At 58.0% G+C, this 24525-nt stretch overlaps 1 protein-coding gene across 2 annotated transcripts; it reads right to left on the bottom strand.

Moving 5' to 3' along the window:
• Positions 1-612: 612 nt before the first annotated feature.
• On the bottom strand, positions 613-16861 carry PHKG2 (phosphorylase kinase catalytic subunit gamma 2). 2 transcript variants are annotated; one of them, XM_040355816.1, is made up of 9 exons: positions 16650-16861; positions 11149-11324; positions 10627-10681; positions 6449-6514; positions 5639-5802; positions 3938-4028; positions 3704-3857; positions 1466-1591; positions 613-1207 (listed from the first exon to the last, which is right to left on the bottom strand). In XM_040355816.1, the coding sequence occupies exons 1-9, from the start codon at positions 16742-16744 to the stop codon at positions 947-949; spliced, it is 1188 nt and encodes a 395-aa protein (XP_040211750.1). In that variant the 5' UTR covers positions 16745-16861; the 3' UTR covers positions 613-946. The 2 variants fall into 2 exon arrangements, with proteins under 2 accessions (XP_040211750.1, XP_040211751.1); XM_040355817.1 differs by lacking the exon at positions 11149-11324.
• Between the last annotated feature and the right edge of the window lie 7664 nt (positions 16862-24525).

The following is a 24525-nucleotide window of genomic DNA, read 5'->3' as shown; positions in this document are numbered from 1 at the left end:
CTGAATATATCATTCTGTGTATACTTTGAGGGGGGGGGGTCTGAATATATCATTCTGTGTATACGCTGAGGGGGGGGGGGGGTCTGAATATATCATTCTGTGTATACTCTGGGGGGGGGGTCTGAATATATCATTCTGTGTATACGCTGAGGGGGGGGGGGGGCTGAATATATCATTCTGTGTATACTCTGAGGGGGGGTCTGACTATATCATTCTGTGTATACTCTGGGGGGGGGGGGGTCTGAATATATCATTCTGTGTATACTCTGGGGGGGGGGGGGCTGAATATATCATTCTGTGTATACTCTGGGGGGGGGGGGGTCTGAATATATCATTCTGTGTATACTCGGGGGGGGGGGGGGGTCTGAATATATCATTCTGTGTATACTCTGGGGGGGGGGGGGGGTCTGAATATATAATTCTCTGTATACTCTGCTGCTGGACTTGTCATCCATCTCTGGGACTGGAATATCCAATAAGAAAGGGCTATGCTTTAGGAAAGAGCCGAGGTGGCCTGGAACTTGCTTGAAGGTTCTAGATACTTCCCCCACATTTTGGTGCCGTGACTCGGAGCCATCACAGCCGTGGCAGAAAAATGCAGAGTCCAGTTGGTTTTCTGTGGTTATCGATCTCGTTAGACATTTTATTTTATTTTGTAACATAAATATGAATAAAAAAAACGAATGGAAGTTTATGGTTAGTGTATCTCTTGTGACTGATGTACCCAGAAAGTGTCCTCTAACCCCCCCCCCCCCAATCTTCGAGTCACCAGAACACAAAGACCACGTGCAGTAAACAGAGGTCTCTGAAGTTGGCTTCAGAGGTCCCTGGCCAACCTGTCGAGTCCAGGGACGGCGTGTATCAGAAGATGGAATGTGGACAGGATGCCGCGCAGGATCACGATTCTTCCATCTTGGCCCATTTCCAGATACGGGACCCCAGAAAGTTACAGCTCGCCATCCTGATCCTCGTCCTCCCCCAGTGTTAGCAGCAGAGCCTTCGGCTGGTTCTGGAATAAAGCCGCCCGATTTTGTCTCTCTCCCTTTTTCACCCAGTGCCCATAGATCCGGAAGGCGCAGGCATCGATCAGCCGCCGTACACCTTTTATACCGTATGGGTCCAGAACAAGAAGTTCACTAGTAACGGGTCGGGCTCTCCGCCACCTCATCAGTATTCGCACACATGCCAAAGCTGCCCAGGCTGCCCTCTGTGGAAAGAAGACCCGGTTATTATAGACAAAGCTTAACGCCAAACCAAACTTCTTCCATTCAGGTGGAGCAGGAAGAGCTGAAACCTCCTGTGCTCTGTATTCTCCTCCGTGAGATTTCTCCTCACTTCCTGTCCAGGTGACGGGTGTCACCGACTGTACAAGAGAAGAGAAATCTCCTCCAAGAGGCACCAACCCCCCACCCTGCTCCACCTCATTTCATCATCGCAATAAGCTCCCCCCTTCTCCCTGACTGACCCGGAAACGGTAATAAGGAGTGACAGTTGAGCCTTCCTCTCTCTGGTGACTCTGGAAGAAGGGATGCTGTAGCACCTGGTCTGCCGTAAGACGCTTTTCTGGCGATACCTCGAGGAGACGGGTGATCTAGAAGAAAAGAGAGTTCAAATTAGGAGGAAGAGGGAGAACCTGTGGGGGGTGGGGGGGGGGCTCCAGATTCTTATAAGATTGACAACTCAACCCACACCGTGTACACATTGCACCCGGGGAGGAGGAACGTAGAGAGGCGACGCTTCCCACCCGGGAAGGAGGAACGTAGAGAGGCGACTCTTCCCACCGGGGGAGGAGGAGGAACGTAGAGAGGCGACTCTTCCCACCGGGGGAGCAGGAGGAACGTAGAGAGGCAGCGCCTCTACTCCGGGGGGAGGAGGAACGTAGAGAGGCGACGCTTCCCACCGGGGGAGGAGGAGGAACGTAGAGAGGCCGCGCCTCTACTCCGGGGGGAGGAGGAACGTAGAGAGGCGACGCTTCCCACCGGGGGAGGAGGAGGAACGTAGAGAGGCGACTCTTCCCACCGGGGGAGCAGGAGGAACGTAGAGAGGCCGCGCTTCCCACCGGGGGAGGAGGAGGAACGTAGAGAGGCGACGCCTCTACTCCGGGGGAGGAGGAGGAACGTAGAGAGGCGACGCCTCTACTCCGGGGGGGAGGAGGAACGTAGAGAGGCGACGCCTCTACTCCGGGGGGGGAGGAGGAACGTAGAGAGGCGGCGCTTCTACTCCGGGGAGGAGGAGGAACGTAGGGAGGCCACGCTTCTACTCCGGGGAGGAGGAGGAACGCAGAGAGGCCGCGCTTCTACTCCGGGGAGGAGGAGGAACGCAGAGAGGCCGCGCTTCTACTCCGGGGAGGAGGAGGATCGCAGAGAGGCCGCGCTTCTACTCCGGGGAGGAGGAGGAACGCAGAGAGGCCGCGCTTCTACTCCGGGGAGGAGGAGGAACGTAGGGAGGCCGCGCTTCTACTCCGGGGAAGAGGAGGAACGTAGGGAGGCCGCGCTTCTACTCCGGGGGGGAGGAGGAACGCAGAGAGGCCACGCTTCTACTCCGGGGAAAAGGAACGCAGAGAGGCCACGCTTCTACTCAGGGGAGGAGGAGGAACATAGGGAGGCCACGCTTCTACTCCAGGGAGGAGGAGGAACGCAGAGAGGCCGCGCTTCTACTCCGGGGAGGAGGAGGAACGTAGGGAGGCCGTGCTTCTACTCCGGGGAGGAGGAGGAACGCAGAGAGGCCGCGCTTCTACTCCGGGGAGGAGGAGGAACGCAGAGAGGCCGCGCTTCTACTCCGGGGGGGAGGAGGAACGCAGAGAGGCCACGCTTCTACTCCGGGGAAAAGGAACGCAGAGAGGCCACGCTTCTACTCAGGGGAGGAGGAGGAACGTAGGGAGGCCACGCTTCTACTCCGGGGAGGAGGAGGAACGTAGGGAGGCCACGCTTCTACTCCGGGGAGGAGGAGGAACGTAGAGAGGCCACGCTTCTACTCCGGGGAGGAGGAACGTAGAGAGGCCACGCTTCTACTCCGGGGAGGAGGAGGAACGTAGAGAGGCCGCGCTTCTACTCCGGGGAAGAGGAGGAACGTAGAGAGGCCGCGCTTCTACTCCGGGGAAGAGGAGGAACGTAGAGAGGCCGTGCTTCTACTCCGGGGAGGAGGAGGAACGTAGGGAGGCCGCGCTTCTACTCCGGGGAGGAGGAGGAACGTAGGGAGGCCGCGCTTCTACTCCGGGGAGGAGGAGGAACGTAGGGAGGCCGCGCTTCTACTCCGGGGAGGAGGAGGAACGTAGAGAGGCCGCTCTTCTACTCCGGGGAGGAGGAGGAACGTAGAGAGGCCGCGCTTCTACTCCGGGGAGGAGGAGGAACGTAGGGAGGCCGTGCTTCTACTCCGGGGGGGAGGAGGAGGAACGTAGAGAGGCAGCGCTTCTACTCTGGGGAGGAGGAGGAGGAGGAACGCAGAGAGGTGACGCTTCCCACCCGGGGAGGAGGAGGAACGTAGAGAGGCCACGCTTCTTCTCAGGGGAGGAGGAGGAGGAGGAACGTAGAGAGGTGACGCTTCCCACCCGGGGAGGAGGAGGAACGTAGGGAGGCCACGCTTCTACTCCGGGGAGGAGGAGGAACGTAGGGAGGCCACGCTTCTACTCCGGGGAGGAGGAGGAACGTAGAGAGGTGACGCTTCCCACCCGGGGAGGACGAGGAACGTAGAGAGGCGACATTACCAGGTCCTTTACTGTTGCAGATCGGTCATCCCACTCTGGAGAAGTAAACTGGAAGCGTCCATCCATGATCATACGAAGCATCAGCATCTGTCTGCGGTGCCAGAATGGAGGGGAGCCGGCCAGCAGGGTAAACATGATCACACCGCACGCCCACCTACAAGAACAAGGCCACACCTAATGAATGTCTACTACTGGCACACTAATGCTACCCTCCCCCGCACCTTCCATACTTACAGGTCCACCTCCTTGCCATATCCAGGGTGAGTCTCATCCATAGAACACTTCAGAATCTCTGGAGCCAAATACCCCGGAGTTCCACACAGCTCTGAAAACAACATGAAAGAAAGTGAGATCCAAGAGACACTTCTTCCTATCAGACTGTCCTATCACCATCTCCCTCCTGCACAGCCTCTTACCCAACTTTACCCCAACCCCCTACATTGGTGATCAGTGAGAAGAATGCCCCCTGCATTGGTGATCAGTGGGAAGATCTAGTTGGACGGTAGGATTCCTTGCCTGGAGGGAAGATCTAGTTGGACGGTAGGATTCCTGGCCGGGAGGGAAGATCTACTTGGACGGTAGGATTCCTGGCCGGGAGGGAAGATCTAGTTGGACGGTAGGATTCCTGGTCGGGAGGGAAGGTCTAGTTGGACGGTAGGATTCCTGGTCGGGAAGGAAGGTCTAGTTGGACGGTAGGATTCCTGGCCGGGAGGGAAGATCTAGTTGGACGGTAGGATTCCTGGCCGGGAGGGAATCTAGTTGGACGGTAGGATTCCTGGCCGGGAGTGAAGATCTAGTTGGACGGTAGGATTCCTGGCCGGGAGGGAAGATCTAGTTGGACGGTAGGATTCCTGGCCGGGAGGGAAGATCTAGTTGGACGGTAGGATTCCTGGCCGGGAGGGAAGATCTAGTTGGACGGTAGGATTCCTGGTCGGGAGGGAAGGTCTAGTTGGACGGTAGGATTCCTGGCCGGGAGGGAAGATCTAGTTGGACGGTAGGATTCCTGGCCGGGAGGGAAGGTCTAGTTGGACGGTAGGATTCCTGGCCGGGAGGGAAGGTCTAGTTGGACGGTAGGATTCCTGGCCGGGAGGGAATCTAGTTGGACGGTAGGATTCCTGGCCGGGAAGGAAGATCTATTTAGACGGTAGGATTCCTGGCCGGGAGGGAAGATCTAGTTGGACGGTAGGATTCCTGGCTGGGAGGGAAGGTCTAGTTGGACGGTAGGATTCCTGGCCGGGAGGGAAGGTCTAGTTGGACGGTAGGATTCCTGGCCGGGAGGGAAGGTCTAGTTGGACGGTAGGATTCCTGGTCGGGAGGGAAGATCTAGTTGGACGGTAGGATTCCTGGCCGGGAGGGAAGGTCTAGTTGGACGGTAGGATTCCTGGCCGGGAGGGAAGGTCTAGTTGGACGGTAGGATTCCTGGCCGGGAGGGAAGGTCTAGTTGGACGGTAGGATTCCTGGCCGGGAGGGAAGGTCTAGTTGGACGGTAGGATTCCTGGTCGGGAGGGAAGATCTAGTTGGACGGTAGGATTCCTGGCCGGGAGGGAAGGTCTAGTTGGACGGTAGGATTCCTGGCCGGGAGGGAAGGTCTAGTTGGACGGTAGGATTCCTGGTCGGGAGGGAAGATCTAGTTGGACGGTAGGATTCCTGGCCGGGAGGGAAGGTCTAGTTGGACGGTAGGATTCCTGGCCGGGAGGGAAGGTCTAGTTGGACGGTAGGATTCCTGGCCGGGAGGGAAGATCTAGTTGGACGGGAGGGAAGATCCAGTTGGACGGTAGGATTCCCGGCCGGGAGGGAAGATCCAGTTGGACGGTAGGATTCCTGGCCGGGGTGGGGGGGGGGGGATCTAGTTGGACGGTAGGATTCCTGGCCGGGGTGGGGGGGGGGGGATCTAGTTGGACGGTAAGATTCACAGAAGATTTGTTGGAGACGCACCCCTCAGCTTCTCGGAAGGTCTCAGGACGCAGCTGAAGCCGAAGTCGGACAGCTTGATGTTGAGCGAATCGTCCATCAGGATGTTCTCTGGTTTCAGGTCTCGGTGAACGATGTGATTTCTGTGCAGAAAAGACACGGCCTCCAGCAGGGAGCGCATGATACACCTACAATGACACGGGGGGGCAGAATAACAAGAGGGGGGCCAGAACAATAAGGGGGGGGCAGAACAACAACAAGAGGGGGGGGGGCAGAACAACAATAAGGGGGGGGCAGAACAACAAGAGGAGGGGGGGGGGCAGAACAACAAGAGGGGGGCCAGAACAACAACAAGAGGGGGGGGGCAGAACAACAAGAGGGGGGGGGCAGAACAACAAGAGGAGGGGGGGGCAGAACAACAACAAGAGGGGGGGGGCAGAACAACAATAAGGGGGGGGGGCAGAACAACAAGAGGAGGGGGGGGCAGAACAACCATCTCATGGTCTGTCCCGGGTGCCGCCTCTGGTAACCCCCCTCCCTCTCATGGTCTGTCCCGGGTGCCGCCTCTGGTAACCCCCCTCCCTCTCATGGTCTGTCCCGGGTGCCGCCTCTGGTAACCCCCCTCCCTCTCATGGTCTGTCCCGGGTGCCGCCTCTGGTAACCCCCCCCCCCCCCCGGTACACGCGGGGCTCCTCTCCTAGGAAGGGGCCCCTGAGAACACATTGTGTGATGTTACTTTCCCAGCATACCTTAAAGGGGAACTCCGGGATCCTCACCCCCCAGAACCCGCCCACCAAGAACAGATCTACAAACCCCTCCTGAGGAAGTCCTTACCGCGTCTCCTTCTCACTCAGCTTGACTTTCTCCGTCAGATAATCAAACAGCTCTCCTCTCTTCATCCTATGAGAGAGCGAGACACCCCGTCACCGAATCAGAAAGACCACGCCCATAGGTCCAATCCCACAGACCCCGCCCCCATAGGTCCGATTCCACAGACCCCGCCCCCATAGGTCCAATCCCACAGACCCGCCCCCATAGGTCCGATTCCACAGACCCCGCCCCCATAGGTCCGATTCCACAGACCCGCCCCCATAGGTCCGATTCCACAGACCCCGCCCCCATAGGTCCAATCCCACAGACCCCGCCCCCATAGGTCCAATTCCACAGACCCGCCCCCATAGGACCAATCCCACAGACCCCGCCCCCATAGGTCCGATTCCACAGACCCGCCCCCATAGGTCCAATTCCACAGACCCGCCCCCATAGGTCCAATTCCACAGACCCGCCCCCATAGGTCCGATTCCACAGACCCCGCCCCCATAGGTCCAATTCCACAGACCCGCCCCCATAGGACCGATCCCACAGACCCCGCCCCCATAGGTCCGATTCCACAGACCCCGCCCCCATAGGTCCGATTCCACAGACCCCGCCCCCATAGGTCCGATTCCACAGACCCGCCCCCATAGGTCCGATTCCACAGACCCCGCCCCCATAGGTCCAATCCCACAGACCCCGCCCCCATAGGTCCAATTCCACAGACCCGCCCCCATAGGTCCGATTCCACAGACCCCGCCCCCATAGGTCCGATTCCACAGACCCCGCCCCCATAGGTCCGATTCCACAGACCCCGCCCCCATAGGTCCAATTCCACAGACCCGCCCCCATAGGTCCGATTCCACAGACCCCGCCCCCATAGGTCCGATTCCACAGACCCCGCCCCCATAGGTCCGATTCCACAGACCCGCCCCCATAGGTCCGATTCCACAGACCCCGCCCCCATAGGTCCGATTCCACAGACCCCGCCCCCATAGGTCCGATTCCACAGACCCCGCCCCCATAGGTCCGATTCCACAGACCCGCCCCCATAGGTCCAATTCCACAGACCCGCCCCCATAGGTCCGATTCCACAGACCCCGCCCCCATAGGTCCAATCCCACAGCCCCCGCCCCCATAAGTCCAATCCCACAGCCCCCGCCCCCATCCCACAGCCCCCGCCCCCATAGGTCCAATCCCACAGACCCCGCCCCCATAGGTCCGATTCCACAGACCCCGCCCCCATAGGTCCAATCCCACAGACCCCGCCCCCATAGGTCCGATTCCACAGACCCCGCCCCCATAGGTCCAATTCCACAGACCCGCCCCCATAGGTCCAATCCCACAGACCCCACCCCCATAGGTCCAATCCCACAGACCCGCCCCCATAGGTCCAATCCCACAGACCCCACCCCCATAGGTCCAATCCCACAGACCCCGCCCCCATAGGTCCGATTCCACAGACCCCGCCCCCATAGGTCCGATTCCACAGACCCCGCCCCCATAGGTCCGATTCCACAGACCCCGCCCCCATAGGTCCAATTCCACAGACCCGCCCCCATAGGTCCAATTCCACAGACCCGCCCCCATAGGTCCGATTCCACAGACCCCGCCCCCATAGGTCCAATCCCACAGACCCCGCCCCCATAGGTCCAATCCCACAGACCCCGCCCCCATAGGTCCGATTCCACAGACCCCGCCCCCATAGGTCCGATTCCACAGACCCCGCCCCCATAGGTCCGATTCCACAGACCCGCCCCCATAGGTCCGATTCCACAGACCCGCCCCCATAGGTCCGATTCCACAGACCCGCCCCCATAGGTCCGATTCCACAGACCCCGCCCCCCCATAGGTCCAATCCCACAGACCCCGTCCCCATAGGTCCAATCCCACAGACCCCGCCCCCATAGGTCCAATCCCACAGACCCCTCCCCTACAGGTCCAATCCCACAGACCCCGCCCCCATTGGTCCAATCCCACAGACCCCGCCCCCTATAGGTCCAATCCACAGACCCCGCCCCCATAGGTCCAATCCCACAGACCCCGCCCCCATAGGTCCAATCCCACAGACCCCGCCCCCATAGGTCCAATCCCACAGACCCCGCCCCCATAGGTCCAATCCCACAGACCCGCCCCCATAGGTCCAATCCCACAGACCCCGCCCCCATAGGTCCGATTCCACAGACCCCGCCCCCATAGGTCCGATTCCACAGACCCGCCCCCATAGGTCCGATTCCACAGACCCGCCCCCATAGGTCCGATCCCACAGACCCCGCCCCCATAGGTCCAATCCCACAGACCCCGCCCCCATAGGTCCAATCCCACAGACCCCGCCCCCATAGGTCCGATCCCACAGACCCCGCCCCCATAGGTCCGATTCCACAGACCCCGCCCCCATAGGTCCGATTCCACAGACCCCGCCCCCATAGGTCCAATTCCACAGACCCGCCCCCATAGGTCCGATTCCACAGACCCCGCCCCCATAGGTCCAATCCCACAGACCCCGCCCCCATAGGTCCAATCCCACAGACCCCGCCCCCATAGGTCCAATCCCACAGACCCCGCCCCCATAGGTCCAATCCCACAGACCCCGCCCCCATAGGTCCGATTCCACAGACCCCGCCCCCATAGGTCCGATTCCACAGACCCCGCCCCCATAGGTCCAATCCCACAGACCCCGCCCCCATAGGTCCGATTCCACAGACCCCGCCCCCATAGGTCCAATTCCACAGACCCCGCCCCCATAGGTCCGATCCCACAGACCCCGCCCCCATAGGTCCAATACCACAGACCCCTCCCCTACAGGTCCAATCCCACAGACCCCGCCCCCATAGGTCCAATACCACAGCCCCCTTCCCTACAGGTCCAATCCCACAGACCCCGCCCCCACAGGTCCAATCCCACAGACCCCGCCCCCATAGGTCCAATCCCACAGACCCCGCCCCCATAGGTCCAATCCCACAGACCCCGCCCCCATAGGTCCAATCCCACAGACCCGCCCCCATAGGTCCAATCCCACAGACCCCGCCCCCACAGGTCCAATCCCACAGACCCGCCCCCATAGGTCCAATCCCACAGACCCCGCCCCCACAGGTCCAATCCCACAGACCCCGCAGGTCCGATTCCACAGACCCCGCCCCCATAGGTCCGATTCCACAGACCCCGCCCCCATAGGTCCGATTTCACAGACCCCGCCCCCATAGGTCCAATCCCACAGACCCCGCCCCCATAGGTCCGATTCCACAGACCCCGCCCCCATAGGTCCGATTCCACAGACCCGCCCCCATAGGTCCGATTCCACAGACCCGCCCCCATAGGTCCGATTCCACAGACCCCGCCCCCATAGGTCCAATCCCACAGACCCCGCCCCCATAGGTCCAATCCCACAGACCCCGCCCCCATAGGTCCAATCCCACAGACCCCGCCCCCATAGGTCCAATCCCACAGACCCCGCAGGTCCAATCCCACAGACCCCGCCCCCATAGGTCCGATTCCACAGACCCCGCCCCCATAGGTCCAATTCCACAGACCCGCCCCCATAGGTCCGATTCCACAGACCCCGCCCCCATAGGTCCGATTCCACAGACCCCGCCCCCATAGGTCCAATCCCACAGACCCCGCCCCCATAGGTCCAATCCCACAGACCCCGCCCCCATAGGTCCAATCCCACAGACCCCGCCCCCATAGGTCCAATCCCACAGACCCCGCCCCCATAGGTCCAATCCCACAGACCCCGCCCCCATAGGTCCAATCCCACAGACCCCGCCCCCATAGGTCCGATTCCACAGACCCCGCCCCCATAGGTCCAATCCCACAGACCCCGCCCCCATAGGTCCGATTCCACAGACCCCGCCCCCATAGGTCCGATTCCACAGACCCCGCCCCCATAGGTCCGATCCCACAGACCCCGCCCCCATAGGTCCGATCCCACAGACCCCGCCCCCATAGGTCCGATCCCACAGACCCCTCCCCTACAGGTCCAATCCCACAGACCCCGCCCCCATAGGTCCAATACCACAGCCCCCTTCCCTACAGGTCCAATCCCACAGACCCCGCCCCCATTGGTCCAATCCCACAGACCCCGCCCCCATAGGTCCAATCCCACAGACCCCGCCCCCATAGGTCCAATCCCACAGACCCGCCCCCATAGGTCCAATCCCACAGACCCCGCCCCCATTGGTCCAATCCCACATACTCACAGGTCAAACACCAGGAAGATGAAGGTGGAAGACTCGTAGGAATCGATGAGGGAGACTGGAAGAGAAAAGAGTCAAAGTAACAAAACCCCCCCAACCCCCATTACATCTCTTCTCCAATGTGCATGACGGGGGAGGGAGAAGAGATGATTAGAGGAGATTGAGGGAGGAGGAGTCAGGGGGTAGGACAAGATATAAAATGATTGGTAGAGAATAAACAGGGAGGAGTCAGAGATGGTGGGAGAGAAGAAGATCGGAGGTGGAGAGGAGATCGGAGATGGTGGAGAGGAGAAGATCGGAGGTGGAGAGGAGTCGGAGATGGTGGGAGAGGAGAAGATCGAAGAAGATCGGAGGTGGAGAGGAGAAGATCGGAGGTGGAGAGGAGTCGGAGATGGTGGGAGAGGAGAAGATCGGAGGTGGAGAGGAGATCGGAGGTGGGAGAGGAGAAGATCGGAGGTGGAGAGGAGTCGGAGATGGTGGGAGAAGATCGGTGGTGGAGAGGAGAAGATCGGAGGAGATTCTTACTGATGGAGGGGTGGTGGGACACTTGGTGGAGGATCTCGAGCTCCTTGGCGGTAGAAAGTCGCACCTCCTGCAGTTGCTCGGGGCTCAGTCTCTCCGGAGTCACCTCGATAATCTTTGCGGCAAATTCTCTCCCCGTCTCCCGGTGTATACATCTCCGCACCGTGCTGGACACTCCCCTGAGGAGGAACATTTGGTGTGAGAAAAGATCGGCAAACACGTGTCTGGACCACCGATCACATGACCTCCCCCACCTCACCGATCACATGACCCCCCCCCCCCACGACCTCCCCCCACCTCCAACTCACCGACCACATGACCCCCCCCCACCTCCAACTCACCGATCACATGACCTCCCCCCACCTCACCGATCACATGACCGCCCCCACCTCCAACTCACCGATCACATGACCTCCCCCCACCTCACCGATCACATGACCGCCCCCACCTCCAACTCACCGACCACATGACCTCCCCCTACCTCCAACTCACCGACCACATGACCCCCCCCCCACCTCACCGATCACATGACCGCCCCCCACCTCCAACTCACCGACCACATGACCCCCCCCACCTCACCGATCACATGACCGCCCCCACCTCCAACTCACCGATCACATGACCCCCCCACCTCCAACTCACCGATCACATGACCGCCCCCACCTCCAACTCACCGATCACATGACCCCCCCCACCTCCAACTCACCGACCACATGACCCCCCCCACCTCACCGATCACATGACCGCCCCCACCTCCAACTCACCGATCACATGACCCCCCCCACCTCCAACTCACCGATCACATGACCGCCCCCCACCTCCAACTCACCGATTACATGACCCCCCCCACCTCCAACTCACCGACCACATGACCCCCCCCCCCTCACCGATCACATGACCCCCCCCCACCTCCAACTCACCGACCACATGACCCCCCCCACCTCACCGATCACATGACCTCCCCACACCTACAACTCACCGATCACATGACCTCCTCCAACTCACCGATCACATGACCTCCCCCCACCTCACCGATCACATGACCGCCCCCACCTCCAACTCACCGATCACATGACCCCCCCCACCTCCAACTCACCGATCACATGACCCCCCCCACCTCCAACTCACCGACCACATGACCCCCCCCACCTCACCGATCACATGACCCCCCCCCACCTCCAACTCACCGACCACATGACCCCCCCCACCTCCAACTCACCGATCACATGACCTCCCCACACCTACAACTCACCGATCACATGACCTCCTCCAACTCACCGATCACATGACCTCCTCCAACTCACCGATCACATGACCTCCTCCCACCTCACCGACCACATGACCCCCCCCACCTCACCGACCACATGACCCCCCCCACCTCACCGATCACATGACCGCCCCCACCTCACCGATCACATGACCCCCCCCACCTCCAACTCACCGATCACATGACCTCCCCCCACCTCACCGATCACATGACCGCCCCCACCTCCAACTCACCGATCACATGACCCCCCCCACCTCCAACTCACCGATCACATGACCCCCCCCCCCTCCAACTCACCGATCACATGACCCCCCCCACCTCCAACTCACCGACCACATGACCCCCCCCACCTCCAACTCACCGATCACATGACCTCCCCCCACCTCACCGATCACATGACCGCCCCCACCTCCAACTCACCGATCACATGACCCCCCCCCACCTCCAACTCACCGATCACATGACCTCCTCCAACTCACCGATCACATGACCTCCCCCCCACCTCACCGATCACATGACCCCCCCCACCTCCAACTCACCGATCACATGACCTCCCCCCACCTCCAACTCACCGATCACATGACCTCCTCCAACTCACCGATCACATGACCTCCCCCCACCTCACCGATCACATGACCGCCCCCACCTCAAACTCACCGACCACATGACCCACCTCACCGATCACATGACCGCCCCCACCTCCAACTCACCGACCACATGACCTCCCCCCACCTCCAACTCACCGATCACATGACCGCCCCCACCTCCAACTCACCGATCACATGACCGCCCCCACCTCAAACTCACCGACCACATGACCGCCCCCACCTCCAACTCACCGACCACATGACCCCCCCCACCTCCAACTCACCGATCACATGACCGCCCCCCACCTCCAACTCACCGATCACATGACCTCCCCCCACCTCACCGACCACATGACCTCCCCCCACCTCACCGACCACATGACCTCCCCCCACCTCCAACTCACCGATCACATGACCCCCCCACCTCCAACTCACCGACCACATGACCCCCCCACCTCCAACTCACCGATCACATGACCTCCTCCAACTCACCGACCACATGACCCCCCCCACCTCACCGACCACATGACCTCCCCCCACCTCACCGACCACATGACCCCCCCCACCTCACCGATCACATGACCGCCCCCACCTCCAACTCACCGACCACATGACCCCCCCCACCTCCAACTCACCGATCACATGACCGCCCCCACCTCACCGATCACATGACCTCCCCCCGCCTCCAACTCACCGACCACATGACCCCCCCACCTCCAACTCACCGATCACATGACCTCCCCCCCACCTCACCGACCACATGACCCCCCCCACCTCCAACTCACCGATCACATGACCGCCCCCACCTCCAACTCACCGACCACATGACCTACCCCCACCTCCAACTCACCGATCACATGACCGCCCCCACCTCCAACTCACCGATCACATGACCTCCTCCAACTCACCGATCACATGACCTCCCCCCACCTCACCGACCACATAACCCCCCCCCACCTCACCGATCACATGACCGCCCCCACCTCCAACTCACCGACCACATGACCCCCCACCTCCAACTCACCGACCACATGACCCCCCCCCACCTCCAACTCACCGACCACATGACCCCCCCCACCTCACCGATCACATGACCGCCCCCACCTCCAACTCACCGACCACATGACCCCCCCACCTCCAACTCACCGACCACATGACCTCCCCCCACCTCACCGACCACATGACCCCCCCACCTCCAACTCACCGACCACATGACCTCCCCCCACCTCACCGATCACATGACCGCCCCCACTGCCAACTCACCGAGCACATGACTGGTGAGTTGGAGTTGGGGGGGGTCATGTGAGGAGCAGTGGGCGGGGTGTGGAGGAACAGTGGGCGGGGTGTAGAGGAGAACAGTGGGCGGGGTGTAGAGGAGAACAGTGGGCGGGGTGTAGGAGAGAACAGTGGGCGGGGTGTAGGAGAGAACAGTGGGCGGGGTGTAGAGGGAGAACAGTGGGCGGGGTGTAGAGGGAGAACAGTGGGCGGGGTGTAGGAGAGCAGTGGGCGGGGTGTAGAGGAGAGCAGTGGGCGGGGTGTAGGAGAACAGTGGGCGGGGTGTAGGAGAACAGTGGGCGGGGTGTAGGAGAACAGTGGGCGGGGTGTAGGAGAACAGTGGGCGGGGTGTAGAGGAGAGCAGTGGGCGGGGTGTAGAGGAGAGCAGTGGGCGGGGTGTAGGAGAACAGTGGGCGGGGTGTAGGAGAACAGTGGGCGGGGTGTAGAGGAGAACAGTGGGCGGGGTGTAGGAGAACAGTGGGCGGGGTGTAGGAGAGAACAGTGGGCGGGGTGTAGGGGAACAGTGGGCGGGGTGAATGGGCGCAGTGGGCGGGGTGTAGGAGAACAGTGGGCGGGGTGTAGAGGAGAACAGTGGGCGGGGTGTAGGAGAGAACAGTGGGCGGGGTGTAGAGGAGAACAGTGGGCGGGGTGTAGGAGAACAGTGGGCGGGGTGTAGGAGAACAGTGGGCGGGGTGTAGGAGAGAACAGTGGGCGGGGTGTAGGGGAACAGTGGGCGGGGTGAATGGGCGCAGTGGGCGGGGTGTAGGAGAGCAGTGGGCGGGGTGTAGGGGAACAGTGGGCGGGGTGTAGGAGAACAGTGGGCGGGGTGTAGGAGAACAGAGGGCGGGGTGTAGAGGAGAACAGTGGGCGGGGTGTAGGAGAACAGTGGGCGGGGTGTAGGAGAACAGAGGGCGGGGTGTAGAGGAGAACAGTGGGCGGGGTGAATAGGCGCAGTGAGCGGGGTGTAGTAGAACAGTGGGCGGGGTGAATAGGCGCAGTGAGCGGGGTGTGGAGGAACAGTGGGCGGGGTGTAGAGGAGAACAGTGGGCGGGGTGTAGGAGAACAGTGGGCGGGGTGTAGAGGAGAGCAGTGGGCGGGGTGTAGGAGAGCAGTGGGCGGGGTGTAGGAGAGCAGTGGGCGGGGTGTAGGAGAGCAGTGGGCGGGGTGTAGGAGAACAGAGGGCGGGGTGTAGAGGAGAACAGTGGGCGGGGTGAATGGGCGCAGTGGGCGGGGTGTAGGAGAACAGTGGGCGGGGTGTAGGGGAACAGTGGGCGGGGTGTAGGGGAACAGTGGGCGGGGTGTAGGAGAACAGTGGGCGGGGTGTAGGAGAACAGTGGGCGGGGTGTAGGAGAACAGTGGGCGGGGTGTAGGAGAGAACAGTGGGCGGGGTGTAGGAGAGAACAGTGGGCGGGGTGTAGGAGAGAACAGTGGGCGGGGTGTAGGAGAACAGTGGGCGGGGTGTAGGAGAACAGTGGGCGGGGTGTAGGAGAACAGTGGGCGGGGTGTAGGAGAACAGTGGGCGGGGTGTAGGAGAACAGAGGGCGGGGTGTAGGAGAACAGTGGGCGGGGTGTAGGAGAACAGTGGGCGGGGTGTAGGAGAACAGTGGGCGGGGTGTAGGAGAACAGTGGGCGGGGTGTAGGAGAACAGTGGGCGGGGTGTAGGAGAACAGAGGGCGGGGTGTAGGGGAACAGTGGGCGGGGTGTAGGGGAACAGTGGGCGGGGTGTAGGGCAGAAGTGGGCGGGGTGTAGGAGAACAGTGGGCGGGGTGTAGGGGAACAGTGGGCGGGGTGTAGGGGAACAGTGGGCGGGGTGTAGGAGAACAGTGGGCGGGGTGTAGGAGAACAGAGGGCGGGGTGTAGAGGAGAACAGTGGGCGGGGTGAATGGGCGCAGTGGGCGGGGTGTAGTAGAACAGTGGGCGGGGTGTAGGAGAACAGTGGGCGGGGTGTAGAGGAGAGCAGTGGGCGGGGTGTAGAGGAGAACAGTGGGCGGGGTGTAGGAGAACAGTGGGCGGGGTGTAGAGGAGAGCAGTGGGCGGGGTGTAGGAGAACAGTGGGCGGGGTGTAGGAGAACAGTGGGCGGGGTGTAGGAGAACAGTGGGCGGGGTGTAGGAGAACAGTGGGCGGGGTGTAGGAGAACAGTGGGCGGGGTGTAGGAGAACAGTGGGCGGGGTGTAGGAGAACAGAGGGCGGGGTGTAGGAGAACAGAGGGCGGGGTGTAGGGGAACAGTGGGCGGGGTGTAGGGGAACAGTGGGCGGGGTGTGGGGCAGAAGTGGGCGGGGTGTAGGAGAACAGTGGGCGGGGTGTAGGGGAACAGTGGGCGGGGTGTAGGGGAACAGTGGGCGGGGTGTAGGCCAGAAGTGGGCGGGGTCTTACCGGCCGATGATCTCCTTCGGGTCGTACTTCTGGTAGAACTCTTTGGCTCCGGCCCAATCCGGCAGCTCATCACGTGACTCCGCGTCCCGCGTCATGGTGTGACGTCACCTCTTCTCCGCTCACCGACCGCAACACCGAACACTCATCTGACCGCCATCTTCCCGTTCTCCGCCACCGGAAATGACGACACCGCCCCTTCCGGCCTCAAACAGCTGAGTGTAATGGGGGCGGAGCTCCGGAGAACGTTTTCCCTCCTCCTCTACTGACAGAGAACCCCTCCCCCTCCCCGTACACAACCCCCCCGAATCTACTACATAACAAGAGATACACGTGATAATAATTCCACTTCCTGTGTCTAGACACACCCCCATAGGATCACTTCCGGTGTCTACACACTCCTGATATCAGACACTTCCTGTGTCTACACACTCCTGATATCAGACACTTCCTGTGTCTACACACTCCTGATATCAGGACACTTCCTGTGTCTACACACTCCTGATATCAGACACTTCCTGTGTCTACACACTCCTGATATCAGACACTTCCTGTCTCTACACACTCCTGATATCAGGACACTTCCTGTGTCTACACACTCCTGATATCAGACACTTCCTGTGTCTACACACTCCTGATATCAGACACTTCCTGTGTCTACACACTCCTGATATCAGGGGACACTTCCTGTGTCTACACACTCCTGATATCAGACACTTCCTGTGTCTACACACTCCTGATATCAGACACTTCCTGTGTCTACACACTCCTGATATCAGACACTTCCTGTGTCTACACACTCCTGATATCAGGACACTTCCTGTGTCTACACACTCCTGATATCAGGACACTTCCTGTGTCTACACACTCCTGATATCACACACTTCCTGTGTCTACACACTCCTGATATCAGGCACTTCCTGTGTCTACACACTCCTGATATCAGACACTTCCTGTGTCTACACACTCCTGATATCAGGACACTTCCTGTGTCTACACACTCCTGATATCGGGACACTTCCTGTGTCTACACACTCCTGATATCACTTCCTGTGTCTACACACTCCTGATATCAGGACACTTCCTGTGTCTACACACTCCTGATATCGGGACACTTCCTGTGTCTACACACTCCTGATATCAGGACACTTCCTGTGTCTACACACTCCTGATATCGGGACACTTCCTGTGTCTACACACTCCTGATATCAGGACACTTCCTGTGTCTACACACTCCTGATATCGGGACACTTCCTGTGTCTACACACTCCTGATATCACTTCCTGTGTCTAAACACTCCTGATATCAGGACACTTCCTGTGTCTACACACTCCTGATATCACACACTTCCTGTGTCTACACACTCCTGATATCAGACACTTCCTGTCTCTACACACTCCTGATATCAGACACTTCCTGTGTCTACACACTCCTGATATCACACACTCCTGATATCACACACTTCCTGTGTCTACACACTCCTGATATCAGACACTTCCTGTGTCTACACACTCCTGATATCAGACACTTCCTGTGTCTACACACTCCTGATATCAGACACTTCCTGTGTCTACACACTCCTGATATCAGGACACTTCCTGTGTCTACACACTCCTGATATCAGACACTTCCTGTGTCTACACACTCCTGATATCACACACTTCCTGTGTCTACACACTCCTGATATCACACACTTCCCGTGTCTACACACTCCTGATATCAGGGGACACTTCCTGTGTCTACACACTCCTGATATCAGACACTTCCTGTGTCTACACACTCCTGATATCAGACACTTCCTGTGTCTACACACTCCTGATATCAGACACTTCCTGTGTCTACACACTCCTGATATCAGATCACTTCCTGTGTCTACACACTCCTGATATCAGGACACTTCCTGTGTCTACACACTCCTGATATCAGGCACTTCCTGTGTCTACACACTCCTGATATCAGGACACTTCCTGTGTCTACACACTCCTGATATCAGGCACTTCCTGTGTCTACACACTCCTGATATCAGACACTTCCTGTGTCTACACACTCCTGATATCAGACACTTCCTGTGTCTACACACTCCTGATATCAGACACTTCCTGTGTCTACACACTCCTGATATCAGACACTTCCTGTGTCTACACACTCCTGATATCACACACTTCCTGTGTCTACACACTCCTGATATCAGGACACTTCCCGTGTCTACACACTCCTGATATCAGACACTTCCTGTGTCTACACACTCCTGATATCAGGACACTTCCTGTGTCTACACACTCCTGATATCAGACACTTCCTGTGTCTACACACTCCTGATATCAGACACTTCCTGTGTCTACACACTCCTGATATCAGGGGACACTTCCTGTGTCTACACACTCCTGATATCAGATCACTTCCTGTGTCTACACACTCCTGATATCAGACACTTCCTGTGTCTACACACTCCTGATATCAGACACTTCCTGTGTCTACACACTCCTGATATCAGGACACTTCCTGTGTCTACACACTCCTGATATCAGACACTTCCTGTGTCTACACACTCCTGATATCAGACACTTCCTGTGTCTACACACTCCTGATATCAGGACACTTCCTGTGTCTACACACTCCTGATATCAGACACTTCCTGTGTCTACACACTCCTGATATCAGACACTTCCTGTCTCTACACACTCCTGATATCAGACACTTCCTGTGTCTACACACTCCTGATATCAGGCACTTCCTGTGTCTACACACTCCTGATATCAGGCACTTCCTGTGTCTACACACTCCTGATATCAGACACTTCCTGTGTCTACACACTCCTGATATCAGGACACTTCCTGTGTCTACACACTCCTGATATCAGGGGACACTTCCTGTGTCTACACACTCCTGATATCAGGACACTTCCTGTGTCTACACACTCCTGATATCAGGGGACACTTCCTGTGTCTACACACTCCTGATATCAGACACTTCCTGTGTCTACACACTCCTGATATCAGACACTTCCTGTGTCTACACACTCCTGATATCAGGACACTTCCTGTGTCTACACACTCCTGATATCAGACACTTCCTGTGTCTACACACTCCTGATATCAGGACACTTCCTGTGTCTACACACTCCTGATATCAGACACTTCCTGTGTCTACACACTCCTGATATCAGGCACTTCCTGTGTCTACACACTCCTGATATCAGACACTTCCTGTGTCTACACACTCCTGATATCAGACACTTCCTGTGTCTACACACTCCTGATATCAGACACTTCCTGTGTCTACACACTCCTGATATCAGGACACTTCCTGTGTCTGCACACTCCTGATATCAGGACACTTCCTGTGTCTACACACTCCTGATATCAGACACTTCCTGTGTCTACACACTCCTGATATCAGACACTTCCTGTGTCTACACACTCCTGATATCAGGACACTTCCTGTGTCTACACACTCCTGATATCAGACACTTCCTGTGTCTACACACTCCTGATATCAGGACACTTCCTGTGTCTACACACTCCTGATATCAGACACTTCCTGTGTCTACACACTCCTGATATCAGGACACTTCCTGTGTCTACACACTCCTGATATCAGGACACTTCCTGTGTCTACACACTCCTGATATCAGACACTTCCTGTGTCTACACACTCCTGATATCAGACACTTCCTGTGTCTACACACTCCTGATATCAGGACACTTCCTGTGTCTACACACTCCTGATATCAGACACTTCCTGTGTCTACACACTCCTGATATCAGGACACTTCCTGTGTCTACACACTCCTGATATCAGACACTTCCTGTCTCTACACACTCCTGATATCAGGACACTTCCTGTGTCTACACACTCCTGATATCAGACACTTCCTGTGTCTACACACTCCTGATATCAGACACTTCCTGTGTCTACACACTCCTGATATCAGACACTTCCTGTGTCTACACACTCCTGATATCAGACACTTCCTGTGTCTACACACTCCTGATATCAGGACACTTCCTGTGTCTACACACTCCTGATATCAGACACTTCCTGTGTCTACACACTCCTGATATCAGGACACTTCCCGTGTCTACACACTCCTGATATCAGACACTTCCTGTGTCTACACACTCCTGATATCAGGACACTTCCTGTGTCTACACACTCCTGATATCAGACACTTCCTGTGTCTACACACTCCTGATATCAGGACACTTCCTGTGTCTACACACTCCTGATATCAGGACACTTCCCGTGTCTACACACTCCTGATATCAGACACTTCCCGTGTCTACACACTCCTGATATCAGACACTTCCTGTGTCTACACACTCCTGATATCAGACACTTCCTGTGTCTACACACTCCTGATATCAGACACTTCCTGTGTCTACACACTCCTGATATCAGACACTTCCTGTGTCTACACACTCCTGATATCAGACACTTCCCGTGTCTACACACTCCTGATATCAGACACTTCCTGTGTCTACACACTCCTGATATCAGACACTTCCTGTGTCTACACACTCCTGATATCAGACACTTCCTGTGTCTACACACTCCTGATATCAGGACACTTCCTGTGTCTACACACTTCTGATATCAGACACTTCCTGTGTCTACACACTCCTGATATCAGGACACTTCCTGTGTCTGCACACTCCTGATATCAGGACACTTCCTGTGTCTACACACTCCTGATATCAGATCACATCCTTGGTAAGGGAATCAGGAAGTGACGTCTTGAAGGTTCACTTCCTGCTTCCTTACTGCACATGCGCTGCGCATCCTCACTGGTCCCTGTTGTCTTCTGGGACCTGTGTGTCTCCCAGAAGACAGCGGGGGGGATGGAGGAGGCGCCACGGCGACCAATGCCCAGAAGTGGGAGTAAATACCTGGATTGGACCCCCACCCCCCCCCCCCCCCCGAAAGGTGCCAAATGTGACACCGGAGGGGGGAGGGGATTCTGAAAAGGGGAAGTTCCATTTTCCAGTGACAATCAGGACTAAACTAGTGCTGCCATCTTGTGGTTGGAAACAAACACTACAAATAATATACTGTGTGTGTATATATCTATATATCTTGTTTCCATTTGGCCGCCGGATACTATTTCCTAGGAATCAGGACCGCGACGTTCTTCTGACGCGAGGGGGCCGCATTGTTTACATCCCTGCAGCTTTTGCTCTTTGCGGTGGGCGTGGTTCCACTTCCGGCGGCTGATAATGAGGCTTGAATCATAAAGGTGAATTTCCACTTCTCCCACCTGCCTATACATAGAGGAAGTAACGATCTCCTGACGACGTTCCTTATTGGACGAAACGCAGTATGGGGTGGAGCCCAGAGATCTGACGTCACAACACTACATGTGCTGACTGCGGCCATTTTGTTGGTTGGAAACAAATGTTAACCAAGGACTTTTTGTGTTCCTGAACATTCTCCACTATGAGGAGCGGCTTCTCTATTGTCCTCCATATGAAGCTGTGGATTCCCTCCATGTTATGAGGTTCGGCCGTCTGGTACCAGAGTGGAGTCGTGCCGCCATAGTGGATATATCATTCTTATCTGATGGTGATCCATCTCCTGTGGTAAGAGGCTGGTGTGGTGATCCATCTCCTGTGGTGAGAGGCCCGGTGTGGTGATCCATCTCCTGTGGTAAGAGGCCAGTGTGGTGATCCATCTCCTGAGGTAAGAGGCCGGTGTGGTGATCCATCTCCTGTGGTAAGAGGCCGGTGTGGTGATCCATCGCCTGTGGTAAGAGGCCCGGTGTGGTGATCCATCTCCTGTGGTAAGAGGCCGGTGTGGTGATCCATCTCCTGTGGTAAGAGGCCGGTGTGGTGATCCATCTCCTGTCGTAAGAGGCCGGTGTGGTGATCCATCTCCTGTGGTAAGAGGCCAGTGTGGTGATCCATCTCCTTTGGTAAGAGGCCCGGTGTGGTGATCCATCTCCTGTGGTTAGAGGCCGGTGTGGTGATCCATCTCCTGTGGTAAGAGGCCGGTGTGGTGATCCATCTCCTGTGGTGAGAGGCCCGGTGTGGTGATCCATCTCCTGTGGTAAGAGGCCGGTGTGGTGATCCATCTCCTGTGGTAAGAGGCCCGGTGTGGTGATCCATCTCCTGTGGAAAAAGGCCGGTGTGATCCATCGCCTGTGGTAAGAGGTCCGGTGTGGTGATCCATCTCCTGTGGTAAGAGGCCGGTGTGGTGATCCATCTCCTGTGGTAAGAGGCCGGTGTGGTGATCCATCTCCTGTGGTAAGAGGCCGGTGTGGTGATCCATCTCCTGTGGTAAGAGGCCGGTGTGGTGATCCATCTCCTGTGGTAAGAGGCCCGGTGTGGTGATCCATCTCCTGTGGTAAGAGGCCCGGTGTGGTGATCCATCTCCTGTGGTAAGAGGCCCGGTGAGGTGATTCATCTCCTAAGAGGCCCGGTGTGGTGATTCATCTCCTGTGGTAAGAGGCCCGGTGTGGTGATCCATCGCCTGTGGTAAGAGGCCGGTGTGGTGATCCATCTCCTGTGGTAAGAGGCCGGTGTGGTGATCCATCTCCTGTGGTAAGAGGCCCGGTGTGGTGATTCATCTCCTGTGGTAAGAGGCCCGGTGTGGTGATCCATTTCCTGTGGTAAGAGGCCTGGTGTGGTGATCCATCTCCTGTGGTGAGAGGCCGGTGTGGTGATCCATCTCCTGTGGTAAGAGGCCCGGTGTGGTGATTCATCTCCTGTGGTAAGAGGCCCGGTGTGGTGATCCATTTCCTGTGGTAAGAGGCCTGGTGTGGTGATCCATCTCCTGTGGTGAGAGGCCCGGTGTGGTGATCCATCTCCTGTGGTAAGAGGCCCGGTGTGATCCATCGCCTGTGGTAAGAGGCTGGTGTGATCCATCGCCTGTGGTAAGAGGCCGGTGTGGTGATCCATCTCCTGTGGTAAGAGGCCCGGTGTGGTGATCCATCTCCTGTGGTTAGAGGCCGGTGTGGTGATCCATCTCCTGTGGTAAGAGGCCGGTGTGGTGATCCATCTCCTGTGGTAAGAGGCCCGGTGTGGTGATCCATCGCCTGTGGTAAGAGGCCGGTGTGGTGATCCATCTCCTGTGGTAAGAGGCCGGTGTGGTGATCCATCTCCTGTGGTAAGAGGCCCGGTGTGGTGATTCATCTCCTGTGGTAAGAGGCCCGGTGTGGTGATCCATTTCCTGTGGTAAGAGGCCTGGTGTGGTGATCCATCTCCTGTGGTGAGAGGCCGGTGTGGTGATCCATCTCCTGTGGTAAGAGGCCCGGTGTGGTGATTCATCTCCTGTGGTAAGAGGCCCGGTGTGGTGATCCATCTCCTGTGGTAAGAGGCCCGGTGTGGTGATCCATCTCCTGTGGTAAGAGGCACGGTGTGGTGATTCATCTCCTAAGAGGCCCGGTGTGGTGATTCATCTCCTGTGGTAAGAGGCCCGGTGTGGTGATCCATCGCCTGTGGTAAGAGGCCGGTGTGGTGATCCATCTCCTGTGGTAAGAGGCCGGTGTGGTGATCCATCTCCTGTGGTAAGAGGCCCGGTGTGGTGATCCATCTCCTGTGGTAAGAGGCCGGTGTGGTGATCCATCTCCTGTGGTAAGAGGCCCGGTGTGGTGATCCATCTCCTGTGGTAAGAGGCCAGTGTGGTGATCCATCTCCTTTGGTAAGAGGCCCGGTGTGGTGATCCATCTCCTGTGGTGAGAGGCCCGGTGTGGTGATCCATCTCCTGTGGTAAGAGGCCCGGTGTGGTGATCCATTTCCTGTGGTAAGGGGCCAGTGTGGTGATCCATCTTCTGTGGTAAGAGGCCCGGTGTGGTGATCCATCTCATGTGGTAAGAGGCCCGGTGTGGTGATCCATCTCCTGTGGTAAGAGGCCTGGTGTGGTGATTCATCTCCTGTGGTAA

Source organism: Rana temporaria, chromosome 6 (assembly GCF_905171775.1).
Source record: "Rana temporaria chromosome 6, aRanTem1.1, whole genome shotgun sequence".
NCBI classification, from domain to species: Eukaryota; Metazoa; Chordata; class Amphibia; order Anura; family Ranidae; genus Rana; species Rana temporaria.
Note: the sequence above shows the minus strand (reverse complement) of the source record. Positions and strands in the feature narration are given on the sequence as shown.